General features: G+C 39.2%; 1 protein-coding gene across 1 annotated transcript in view; it reads left to right on the forward strand.

Annotated features, from left to right (window-relative positions):
- The first annotated feature begins 2,898 nt into the window (after positions 1–2,898).
- PHEX (phosphate regulating endopeptidase X-linked) overlaps positions 2,899–13,188 on the forward strand; it is a 101,772-nt gene continuing 91,482 nt past the window's right edge. The window contains exons 1-3 of the mRNA XM_064646773.1: positions 2,899–3,520; positions 7,682–7,750; positions 8,920–9,081. Of these exons, the coding sequence (XP_064502843.1) occupies positions 3,409–3,520; positions 7,682–7,750; positions 8,920–9,081 (343 nt within the window). The 5' untranslated portion in view covers positions 2,899–3,408. The remainder of the gene's footprint in view (positions 3,521–7,681; positions 7,751–8,919; positions 9,082–13,188) is intronic.

Raw genomic sequence — 13,188 nt, forward strand, 5'->3', positions numbered from 1 at the left:
GTCTGTTGAATAATCAAACCTCAATAAATGGGAACTTCTTTTGAACCAAGCTATATGAGGAGAAGCTCACAGTACTATTGATTTCATCTCTGATCAAGTGCTCTTGTCTGACTCTGGCATAATGGATAGAAGTGAGAATTGTGTCTGCTTGTGAAACAGCAAGATAATACACGTGTGTATTTGTGTGTACGTTCATGTGCATGCATGCTTATATATATAGACAGACCTTTTCTAGAAACTGGGACACTCTTGCTGTGGTTCAGCCCAGAGCGTGTTCTGGAGGGTTTGCCAGCTCTGGCATATGGCTTTGGGTGAAGTTGTTTGTGCATTGTCCTGGCTTTGTTATAAGAACCGGAGTGATCCCATTGTTTGACTGGGATCTTGGTCAGAGGCAAATCTGAGTGAATGAAGAGTGATTTGGAGCATGTAGCATTTAGTTATTACTTTTTTCCCCCTCTGCCTATTCAATGTTTTATGAATGCTTAGCGCAGTCTTTGCACAGCCTCATTAAGTGCCTCACTGGGCTGCAATGGCCAGGAGTGCTGTTAGCACTTCCAGCAGCAAGCGTGGCCATGTATCCTGTACCTGCCAAAGAGCTGCTGGACTTAGGATGAGCGAGGAAACCAAATTCTAGCACACTCATCAGAAACCTGTATTAAATTCCACAGACTTCTGTTACAGATCAGCAGGCTCAGGAACTTATTTGCATGTGTTCCATGCACCTTTTCAAATCCTGCCAGAAATGGACCTCTGCAGCTGTTGCCTGCAGCTGTTTATGGTTTAGCCCTAATTCTGCAGTTCTGTACATGCTGGAGAAACCAAGATGGGTTGCTGACTACAGCCAGGCTCCGCAGCTAGAGGGAAGGACACTTATGCTAGACATTTATGCTATGCCCCAGTGTAAATAAGCCAAACACAAGAAAAGTGTTGCTGACAGCTGCTTTGTGATTTTTCTTGTCACAAAGATCTTGTGCTGCATGGGGCTGACTCTCCAGAGGAGTCCTGTCATTGGAGCTTCCTGGTTTTTGTTGGTATAGCTCCATGTTCCCATAGTCCTCACCTTCTCTTTTTGGTATATGGGAGAGGAGACTGAATTGTCCAGCCTCTCCCTCTTATCTGCTTCCCTATCTCTTCTTTCCCTCTTCCCCCAAACTATATTTCCGAAGAGAAATAACTGGATGCTGCTTTGTGCTGTTGAAAGCTGGTTTTGGTTTCTGGCCTGATGTTGTCCTAGAAAGAGCTCATGCCTTGAAAGCAAAATCATGTTAGTGAAACACTGATAGAGCATGATAGTCAGTACAAGGGAGCAAAACTTGAAAGTTATAAAGTATGGGGGAATTGAGTAGGGATGTGATAATGCAATGTTGGTTGGGGGGATATCAAGCTGATGGTCAGTATGCACAGATCTAAAAACTGTTCAGCATTTGTACTGTCAGGGGTTCAGTACTGACACAAAAGGAAAACCATCAGGCAACCAATAGCAAATTCTTGTCAAAGGGTCCTTTTGAGTTGTACTCAGCATTCAGATTGTGGACACTGTGGATTAACTGTTGAGATCACACCATGTCCGTGCATTTTCTGTGTCAACACCCTGCCCTTTTGGCAGCCCCTTTGAGACTCATAGTGACTTCTGATACGAAGACTCCGTTGCACCAACATTGCTTAAATACCTCCTCAAACCTGTGCTGGTAACAGTCTTGTACTGGGTATTGTTTATAATCAGAGATCTGCTCATATCCAGGGAGTCAGTCATGTGTAAGTGGGAACTTTTGTACTGGGAGGTATGTGGTCCTCCTGGTTCCGTGGCATCATTTCCCTCTCCTTCCTCTGCTGATGGATATCAAAAATTATGGATTATATGTGGGACAAGTGGGCAAGTGGAAAGAAACAAATACTTTTTTCCTGTTTTGCACCAAGCAGAGATGAGAATGTCCTCCTGGAGCTTCCTGGTAAAGAGGGACAGGAATAAGAACTCAGGGAGTTTTGTTTGCAGGACACCAGCCAGGCCGTAAAGGGGATTGAGGAGTGCGGATTTCAGGACCTTCAGACTCTGTGTCTTCTAGATAGAGTGGGCTTTCCCTTTGTATCCATGTGACATCTATGACAACTTCTGTACAGATACTCACGTGGAAAAAACATTCAGTCTGCAAACTGATAACTGCCATCACGCACATTTTGTGACGTACATATGTCTTTCTTCTCTTGTGCAGCATTTTATCAGGATGGTTGGGGGCTGACATAAGAACTTGTAAGTCCACAAAAACGTAACTCAGGCACATAAATTGTTATTGAGAGCATGAGCATAATGCTGCCTCTCCCTCCATCCTTATACTTTTCATGATAGTCCAGCTCTGGAGAAAGCAAGAGCTCCTCAGAGGGCTGAATGTCACACTCAGCTCAGAGAATTCACCCTGAAATGACTACTTGATTGAACTGGGAAAATTTACCACATGGAGAAAGGATTATCAAGAGTACATCAGACACTGAGAAACCCATATAAATCAATAAATGTATATTTTTATTCCCCACTAACCTAAAGTGCCAAATAGATACGTTTCCACTAAGTTTATAGTAGTACTTGACTTGGAAGCGTAGGATCATCTCTTAAAATGTATTGTGCATCAGCAAAGACTGAAATATCTTGCCTGGAAAAAACATATCTAGCTTTTAGAGCAGGACTGTTCTGTAGGTTGTGCTGATTATTGCTTTGTGCTGCATGACTGTGATTTTTGGCACACAGTGTCACATACCAAATTCCCAAAATAAAATGCTACATGATATTCTAAGAGTTCTTAGGAAACTTTAAAAAGGGATTTGTCTGCTGAGTGGGTACCTCTACTGGTGAAGCCAAATCATGCAGTGGGAATGGTATAAAAGGAGAAAACTTTAGTCAGCAGATAATTAGTCTTCTCTAAATAAGTGCAAGGAGGAAAAAAAAAGAAAACCTTCCATCAGTCTTGTGTTTGTAGAAGTTGTCAGCAGTCCTGCTTTGATTGTAAAGGGTTTACAGCTTTATGTTTGAATAGCTAAAACATCTGTTCAGCGACATTGTGAAATCCTCATGTTCAGAACCCCTGATAAGGGGGACTGCTGAGCGATTGGCTCATAGAGGCTCTCCAGGCAGCGGGGGCTGTACGTACAGTGGTCACCGCTTGCCTTCCCTCCTCCTGGTCAGAGGAAGACATAGGAGACAGCTACAATTTTACACGTGATTTTCCTTTGAGAAGGAGAGAGCAGGAAGTGCCTAGGAAATGGTTCATGACAGAAACATGGAGTTTTAAATAGGAGAGAGGAGGAGGAGGAGGAGGAGAGCTCATGGGCACATTTGTGAACAGTTGAAACACTGACACCACAGCAGCAGGGGAAAACCAGACTTCTGCGACAGCAAGCACACCCCAAGCTATCCTGATGGAAGGAGAGACGGCACCAGAGGCCAGAAGAGGAGCCAGCAAAGCCACACGGATCGCCCTCGGTGTCTTTGTGAGTAGCACTGTTGTGCTTGGCACCGCGCTTTTCTTGGGTAAGTGAAAATGTTGGAACTAACCTGAACCCAACCCTCCCCAGCTTGTCTGCCTGGTGCCACTGTTTGTGCTTCACAACGTGTTTTGGGGAAAATCTTGATCTCCTCTTCCCCCATTTTATATTGTCTGTCCTGAAGGGGATATGTGTCAGGAAAGGAGTTGTTCTTGTGGGAATGCCAGAGCTGGAAGATGCGATGTGAGCTCATGTAACTTTCTGAATGCTGAATTTGTATTCTAGCCAGAATTGGGTTCTTTGACAGAATGGCCAGAAATGGGTAAGATTATGCATATCAGTAATGCTGATTATGAATTCACAGGTTGTGGCCAATGTGGAGCAATATTCTCTGTTTCCTGAAATTTAATGTGTAGTGCACACATTTTATGGAATCTTTTGGGTTTTCCTACATTTGGTTTTCATTTAGGGCTTGACTAAAATTCCTGTAGAAAGCTTCAAATCGTGCATATGTGTGCACATTTTTTAGATCTTTCTATTCTTCTATGATGAATTGCAAAGTTGCCTTTGCAAAAATCATAAAGAGTGTATCTGGGATGAAATTAAAATGTTTTGATCAGATTTATAAGCTGTAACTAGAGGCAATAGAGAAGGAATTTGTTTTTCCTCTCCTGGATTTGGAAAATGTAGATTGGTTTTGTTGCAATATCAAATGAAAGCATATGCCTACACTTCTGAAATGATATGAAGAAGTATAAATGTACCCAGAAACTCCAAGCAAAGAAGAAGAAGTGTTTTATCCTGTAAGAACTTGCAGAGATAGATCTTCTTTTGGACTAATTCAACCCAACACGTAATTTCTTTAGACCAACACAGATTCCCCTAGGCTGGAGGAAACCTTGCCCCTAAGTGTATCTTTTGCTTCCCTCCAGTCCTTTATGATCTTGTTTGAACTGTCTCCTTAGTTTATAATCACAACACAGAGGATGAAGCCAAGTTTTCTATAGAATACTTAATGCTCCAGGCTCACACTTGGTTGATGTTTGTCTGCTCTAGAGCAAATTCTGCAACATTTGCATGCAAGTGACTTCTGTGTGAGTGATTCCAGTCAATTAACTAAACTCTTTATAAGTGTGAGCAGGATCGAATCTTCAACTTGTTAGTGCAAAATACTTTTTCTAGATGGAAAAAACCCCCCCAAAATATTTTCCACTTTGAGACTGCAATATAAACACCAGGGAGTAATAATGAAGAGACCTTATTTTTTTTTGTTTGCACTAGATTGTTTGTTTATTGCTTTTAAAAAGCAATAGACATTTACCACCATAGCTTCTCAGATAAGTGCTTTATCCACAGACTAGATGTGAAAATCCAAGCAAATATATTAATTCTTACAATCAGTCAGCTTTCCAAGTGAGCTGTGGCATGTTCCATAGCCAGGGATTCACTGTCAAAATTTTCATTGGCATATCTGCTAAGAAAATAAAAATGCTGGCCTTGGGTCAACCAAAACGTTTTTAGTATTTTTTTGGAAATTGTCTGAAATTTTCAACCAAAAAGAATAAAGGAAAAAAAGTTAAATTGTTTTGGTCTAACATTTTATCAATTAGGTGTTCCCATATTTCATTGTGACACTGTGTTTTGTTTGTAAGTTTGAGTTTAACTCTTTTTTAGTTTTATTAGACTGCAGAAAAGGAGATCATTATTTCTTGTTATTTCAGGCACTCAAGATGTTCTTTTTTCTTCAGTTCTCACTTAGTCTTCAAAACTTGCTGTTTCTGGTACACCTGAAATCAATTTTCCAACCTGAGGAGTGAAACATAGCGTTCTCCTGCTTCTCTTGTTTCTTCTTCTCAGAGTTCCTGCATCTCTAAGAAGAATATGGGAGAATCATTATTTTATTTACTGTTCCTTGCTCATATGGGCTTTGACTTCACTGTGATTTTAGTGGGGAGCTACCAGGGGAATCACTTGGCATCCCGAGGGTCCTGCCTGCTGTGCTCCTGTCAGTGGTGTGGGCTATGGCAGGGAGGAGCCACCTCCTCCGTGGGAGCTGGGGCCAGACCAAAGGGAAGATAATCACTCTTTAGTTCCCTTGGGTGAGAAGTCAGGCAGCTTTGAAGTTCAATTTGATAGCCTCTCTTCCTGACTCAGTAGCCCTTTGCGCTTCTCAGATTATGGGATTATTCACTTTATTTGTGTCTGCACGTTTGCCTTTTCCTCTTTTAGATTTTTTTTGAAACTAAATACAGTTGTATTTGCTTAAGAATCTGGAAACAGGCTTATAAAGGAAGAAGATGGCTCACTGAGAGTTATAACCAAAACTATAGGTAATAATGTAATGTTTAATTCTCTTAGCAATAAAAAGACAAGAGAATAAAACCAGGCAAAGTTTTTTCAATCAAAATTAGCTGGTAATTAAAAGAGAAATGTTACTGCCAAAGATTTTTTTTTTTAATTTGTTCTAGTGGTAAAGTTGTAAGTGGAACAAAATCAGCTGAAATGGTATTTTGCTTTTGTTTATAAGTATCGAATCCATAAGGGCTGCTTCAGATTAAGAATGAAACGAGGTCTGGGATTTCCCCTCCTTTCTCTGCTTTGTTAAGACAAAATGTCTAGCAAACTTTCAAGACCTGGGTGGATTCTAGAAGGCTAAATTCAGAGTGAGTAAAACGGTGAGTTGAGTGGAGTGCAACAATTAGCTAATAGGGACGTTATTTGTAGTTCATTATTTGTAATGTCTCAAAATCATGTTCTGGAGATCTCAATTTCTCTATTTTTTACTGTTCTTCGATATTCCATCTACAATGTTTGTATGCCTCAAAATCTCGTGTATTTCTTGGCTAATTTACAAAGGTGGTTAAGGTATTGTGTTTCACTGAGCCAGTGAAAGCTTTGGTAAAGCTGTCCAGAATAATTTTACTTTCTCAGCTTCTAAGAAAGTTTGATTGAAATCCAACCATTTCTGTCATTAAAGCTGTGAGGTTGGAAGAGGTGAAACAGCTTTATATTCAATTCGAGCTTTAGGTTTTTTTATAATAAAATTTTCCTGGGCTGAAATACCATTTCACATTTTCCTGTCACTTTTGAACAATATATAACTACAGCAGAAATTGCTTTATAACTGTCAGCACTGCTAAAGTTACAGAACCATAATATATTCCATTGTTGGTTTTTTTTGTTTGGTGTTTTTTGCTTTTTTGTTTTTGCCATGGACTGTTATCAAGATAATGGATATAATGAGACATTTCTTTGTGTCTACTGAGCACACCTAGAGAGTTCTATTTCACCTGCCCCTTGAGATTCTCCCTTCCTAATCTCAAGTATCAATTATCTGCATATTTGCTGCCTGACAGCAGTGTCTGAGATTAGCAATTCCTGTGCTTAAGTTTCAGTGGCAGTTGTAACACACCTTTTTAAAAGATGAGCAAAATTAACCGACAATTTCACAGTTCTTCTCGGCAAGGTTTTTGGAAGCAAATGCTATTACAGTGCTTTTGGGAGACAGTTCAGACAGAAACTGGGCTGTGCTTTACAAACCATGACTATCCTTGTGCCCATTACTATCTGCTTTATTCCAGGCTGGAATAAGGAGACCCTGCACGCCTCCCATCAGTGCTGGGTTGTGCTGGGCATTGCAGAGCTGCTGCAGGGCAGCGTGAGCCCCACAGCTTGGAGGAGCTGTGGAAGCCCTGCAGAGGGTGGCCGGTGAGCTCTGTGTTGCATAGCCAGCTGCAAAAGGTGCAACTTTGTCTAGTGGAAGGTGGCTCTGCCCCATGGCAGGGGGGTTGGAACTACAGGACCTTTAAGGTCCCTTCCAACCCAAGCCATTCAATGACTCTGTGTTTCTAGGATCTCTGGAGGAGGATAACAACAACGATTGTTGTATCGTGTGGTGTTCACTCTCAGTGAGTAGGGCTGAAGTGATGCTGCTCCAGGCACTGTGCAAACTTTGGGATACACACTTGCTCTGTGCTGCCTGTGAGCAAAGAGAGAGGAAGGAGAAAGTAGGCCCAGGAAGGGAAAATTATTTGTTACGAGCTGCAGGATTTACTTAATATACATTCTAAGTGCTCTAAATCAATGTAGTCACAGATGCATTGGGACCAGAGGTTGCACTGACATTTGAATGACTGAGTACACAACATTTGGCTGCAATTGTCAAAATTCATTGCAAATGATCTCATTATGGTTTTCCATTTTGCAGTTAGCCAAGGTCTTATAAAGTTTCATCCGAAGCAACAGTACTGTTTGACTGCAGAATGCATTGAAGCTGGTAAGCAGCAATTTTATCCTCTCAATTATATCATGATTATAGTATGTTAATGAGATATTTATGCCATTTAATTTTTTCACCCATTATACATTTTACTCAGAAAGCTAAATTAATGAGAGGGAAAGAACAACAACCCCAAACTTTTTTAAAAGCCACTGTCAAAGTTGTTTCATTTCTGTTTATTTTGTACAATTAAAATTCATACTTTAATTTGGTCTAATGCTAGTCTCACCAGGTTGACTCAAAGTTTCCCATAGGGTTTACATTTCTTTCTTTTAATAGGAAACAAAATGTTGAGTGACTGGACCTTCAGGTGTATTTTTTTGCTTCCTTTCTGGTAGTCAGAAAACTAGCGAGTTGTTAAGCACAGACATGCTCTTGGGCCAGATCTGGCACGCACTTTATATGGTTTTAAATGAAAACAGGGTAGATTCAAACTAGTTACACAGAAGAAATTTTTATCATGAGGGTGATGAAACACTGGCACAGGTTGCCCAGAGAAGTTGTGGCCACCCCATTCCTAGAAGTGTTCAAGGACAGGTGGGATGGGGCTCTGAGTAACCTGATCTAATTGAAGATGTCCCTGATCATTGCAAGGGGTTGGACTAGGTGACCTTTAAGTGTTCCTTCCAACCGAACTATTCTATGATTTGATGATTAGGTACTCAAAAGCTACTGTTTCTGGCTTGTCAGACTGATTTCTCTCTTACCAGTTTGGCCTGCAAGAGAAACTGGTGGGGATGCAGTCACAGAATGGAGCTAAAAATACCACAATTGTCTTTTCCAATGTATGGTAAATTAGAACTTTATTTGTTTTCTTGTACAGTTATTCAGCTAAAGGTAAACAGTGCATAATTTCTGGAATGCTAATCACAATCTACTTAATATGTTTTGCTACTAAATTCCTCAGGCAATTAATTCTATCACGGCAACAATGAGGAAAGCCTGTCTTCAGGTGTCTGGCTACAGCAGTTCATGTTCCTGTAATGCTAAATTCAATCATCATTGCTGTATGGCACTCAAGAAGATTCATTGTAGATATTTTGTCTTTTGTTGTTGTTGTTGTTGTTGTCTGTTTCTCATTAATCATCATTTCTGGACTGTAGCCCTTTGTAATTTTCTACTTAGGAAAAAGTGTTCCACAAAATCTGTGGTGTCTTTCTTTACAGCTGCTGGCATCCTGAGCAAGATAAATCAATCTGTAGATCCGTGTGAGAACTTCTATAGATTTGCATGTGATGGCTGGATATATAATAACCCTATTCCTGAAGATATGACAAACTATGGTGTTTATCCTTGGCTGCGACACAATGTGGACCTCAAACTAAAGGGTAAATATGTCATTTCTGAAAGTATCTGATTGGCTTGTCACTGTAGCTTGTTAATTGGCTGTTTTTGAAATGACCAAAAGTCTGCACACTTCTGATCATTGGATCACATCCAACAGCCCAACTTGATGTTCTCTTTTAAGTGTATTTTTGTTGTTTTTATTGAAAATCACGTTGAGAGATAGTGAATTATAACAGAAACAGAAGTTGGGAGGAAGAATAGAATTGCTGGAAACTTTACCAGTGAAGAATGGAGAGGTAAATGATACTCATTATACCAAAAGGAAAGATAACAGCATTTAACTCTTTCCCTCTTGCAGTAAATGGTTAGACTAGAGTGCAGAAGCACAGCACACACGTTTAAGAATGTCCCAGAATCAGACAGTTGCCAGTCTGGTACAGCAGTCTAACAGTGGCCAACAACAGGAAATAATATAATAAGGCAAAACCAGAGTGATATTTTCCAGTATACTTACCTAGCTCTTGGCAGAGGCAATTCACAGACTGCCGGAGATGGAGGTTAGCTGGGTGTTGGGTTTCCTTCATGTTGCCATTCAGGCTGCCATTGGAGTACCTGAGCTATCATCAATGAAACAGAAGGCTGCTTAAGAATGTGTTTCTGGAGGAAAAAATAGCCCCAAGGTGGAAACGTGTAGGAAGAGAGGTATTTTAATCTTTGTGTGACTTGAGTTTGTGCTGTACTCTGTGCTCCAGCCACCTCATCAGGAAGCCCCGCAGACCAACTGGGAAGAAAGGATGGTGATTATTCTTAGGTAGGAAAACCCAGCCAGATTCTTTTAGTCTTTGCTAAAAGTGAATCATAAGAAGGAAGGGAGATGTGCAAGATTTAATATTGTTGTTGGTGTGCTTGAGCATTGTGCACCTAGAGCACATTATTGACCTCTTAGTTGGCATCAGAGCCTGCCCTGAGCTCACCACAGAACAGAGGTCGGTTTTAGGATGTTATGCTTAAATATAGGATTTCTTTTTCTTTAGATTTTATACATGTGTGTAAGCATCAAAGCCCTTCTCCACTTGCTTTCTTCAGTCATATCGTATTCAATTTTCACATTGTTAAATATTTTAAAAGCTGCATTTGATTTCAGAATATGGGTTTGGGTTGTTAGGGTAGGATATGATCTCAAGATTTCTGTTTAAAGTCTGCTGAAGATGTCACAACCAAAGGGAAAGAAATATTGCCAGAGCCTGTTTTAAGTTATGCTTTGCATTCTAATTGTTCTGCTGCCAGAATTGGGCTGTATTAGATAACTGCACATCCTGCATGAACCACAGCCACAAAAAGCCCGTCCTAATTGAATATAGAGTAGCAAACTGTGACTGTCATCCTTAATTTCCTCTTTTACAGAGCCTAATCAAGGACATCATGCTAAGCCACATTTTTATTTGATTTTTTTCTGCAGTCCCTTTAGAAGTTGTTAATCCATAGGTAGAAAAACACAAGACCAAGAAAGAAACACCCAAATGCCAAGTATTTGCTAAACGGAAACTTTATATCAAAAAAAGAGTGTATAACTATTTTAATAGGAGGCCTAAACTGCTCCTTAGCATGAAACAGAGACAAAGATATTGAAATGTTGGTTGGTGTACAGCAGGTTCTTTTAATACAACATTTGCCATCTTCTCCTTAACTTAATAAACTTTTCAAAACATATTCCTTGTAATTAAAAAAGGAAAAGGGAAAAAAAGTGTTGGATATCAGTGTTGGCAGCTGAAATTACAAGGCATAATTTCAGCCTCTAGGTATATTTGTGTTTTCACTTGAGTTATTTCAATAAATTAGCTCAACACTGAGTTATTAATTTGTGTATGACCACAGTCTTGCTAGAAAAAGTTCTAGCAAGAGGAATAACTCTTGCATAGAGAAACAGTTATATGGCTGACCAGCCCTTGGAAGCCAATTTAATCTTTCCTTCTTTGAGAACTCTTAGTGGAACTTTGTACTTCATCGTAAATGTCCCTGTTTGACACTCAGTACATTAAAAAAGCCCCAGTCTTTAAAGAGCTGATTATTACGCAAGTTCTATGTTGTGAAATATTTATCATATTAAAGAAAACAATTAATCTTGAAGTGATAACATGGCTCTGCCAGAAAGCCACATTTTTCATATTTGATATTCTTTGATGGTGTGATATAGATGGAAGCATTTATTCAGGCTATATATTAAAAAATGATGTTACTTATAATAAATTATTTGAACATCTAATCTGTTTTCTGGTCCCTGAATGTTCCTAAGCCTGTTCCTGTTCCTGAGAAAGGGAGTTTGGGCAAAGACCTGTGGCCTTGGTTACACAAGCGTATCTTAAATATTCTTGAAGCTTAATATTTTTTTGCTACAGAAGAAGATCTTCCAGTTGATAATGGGTATCATGTGTAAGAATTAATTTTGTCTTACCAAAAAAAGGTAGGTGTAGCTGTATAACATCCTGAACCTTGCATTAGGTATTACTGGGTTTGAGAACAAAGAATTTTTTTTCTATTCCTTTTGGGGTGTTGTTTTTTTTTTTTTTTTTTCGAGGTTACAGACACAGAAGAGCATATGACTTTGCAGATGTCAGCTTCAAAAAAGTGTAGAACATTTTCTGTATCGGTGTAGCAGGTTTGTGTAGTTAAATAAGGTCTGTGGTGCTCTAATAGGGAATTCCAAAGAGTGGAATGGCAATGGGTCAATGGAAAATAGCTAAGAACTACTGGGTTGTAGATTTTTTGCCTGCATAACTTTAGCTGATTGAAGGAACAGGATAAGAAACATTTGTTTCAGGGTTTCTCTAGATCTGTAAAACTTAATATGATAGTTAAAAATATTTTTTTAAAGATTTGGATTTATAATGGGCTAAGAATATATATATATAGTGCTCCCATGACTTTCTCTAGCTTAGAATGGATTCAAACTAAAACCATATCATCATTTCCCCTTTAATTTCTTTTCCATGCTTTGTTTGAGGGTCACTTGGATTTCTTTTTCTGCTCTCAGAGGAATCCACAAACCACATGTGTAACTTACTTTGATCTCCTGGCTATACGAAATGAATAAAGTCCTATCCTGGCAAATATTAGCAAATAAAAAAAGTGTTAGATCTTTCCTTGGACATGACCTACAGGAGGATTTCATGTTTTGTGGAGGAAGGTAGAGAAGATAATTTTAGATAGACAGAAATATGTCAAAAGCAGAGAGTTACGGTTATGGTTATGACCCAAATCCAGGTCATGGATGTGTAATATTTGGGTTAGAATTTCTTGGTTCCTTGTAGAACTGTTCTGGAGAGGACTGGGGTACTCTTGGAGTCCTTCAAAATGGAAAAAATGGTTTGTCTGTGGCATGTGCTGTATGAATGAGAGTGATCTCAAATTGCAACAGTTTCAGTGAGGTCAAGATTGCAGTGTCTCTGTGAGTTAATAAATGTTTCTTCACTTACCATAATATTTTCTGCAAAGCTATTTGTGTTCTTGATGAATTTTTCTGTTTTGATTTGCTGATCTCAATTAAGATTTTTGGGAGTGCTATTGTCTTACTGTTGAAATGGAGGTGGCTTTCTGTGGATAATTCAGAGCTGAATTTGAGGCAAGTAAATAAGTACCTATTACCTATGGTGAATGTTGGTTATGAAACAAATACTTTCTTTTCCTTTCTCTGAAGTCTGCAGAACAGCTGGATTATTTTTTTTTTTTTCTCTGAGTGACCATGCAGGAAGCAATAAATTAAAAAAAAACACAACAACAATACATAACAACACAAACATTCCTAAATCTCAACGATGCAAAGGAGCTGATTTAAATTAGGTGAATCGTTTATTAACGTGTCTTCCAGGCCTTTTATATTTAGTTTATGTCTGTGGAAACCAGTTTACAAATTAAGTCTCCATACTGTTCCTGGCCCAATGAGACACCTACCTCAGACTGATTTGCTGTGCTAAGCTTTGTAGCATGATTGTTTTCTGAAAGTCTGTTTAAAATGAGGAATTACTATCATGGCAAAGAGAAAGAAATGGAGACCTTTTAGCAGGACATGATGTGTGGGTTTTTTAAAAAAATGAGACAGACAGAAAACAAAATAACTTGGCAGTGTAGACAACTTTTCCCAATAAAACCTA

The sequence above is a fragment of the Pseudopipra pipra genome, chromosome 2 (genome assembly GCF_036250125.1).
Source record: "Pseudopipra pipra isolate bDixPip1 chromosome 2, bDixPip1.hap1, whole genome shotgun sequence".
Classification (NCBI taxonomy): domain Eukaryota; kingdom Metazoa; phylum Chordata; class Aves; order Passeriformes; family Pipridae; genus Pseudopipra; species Pseudopipra pipra.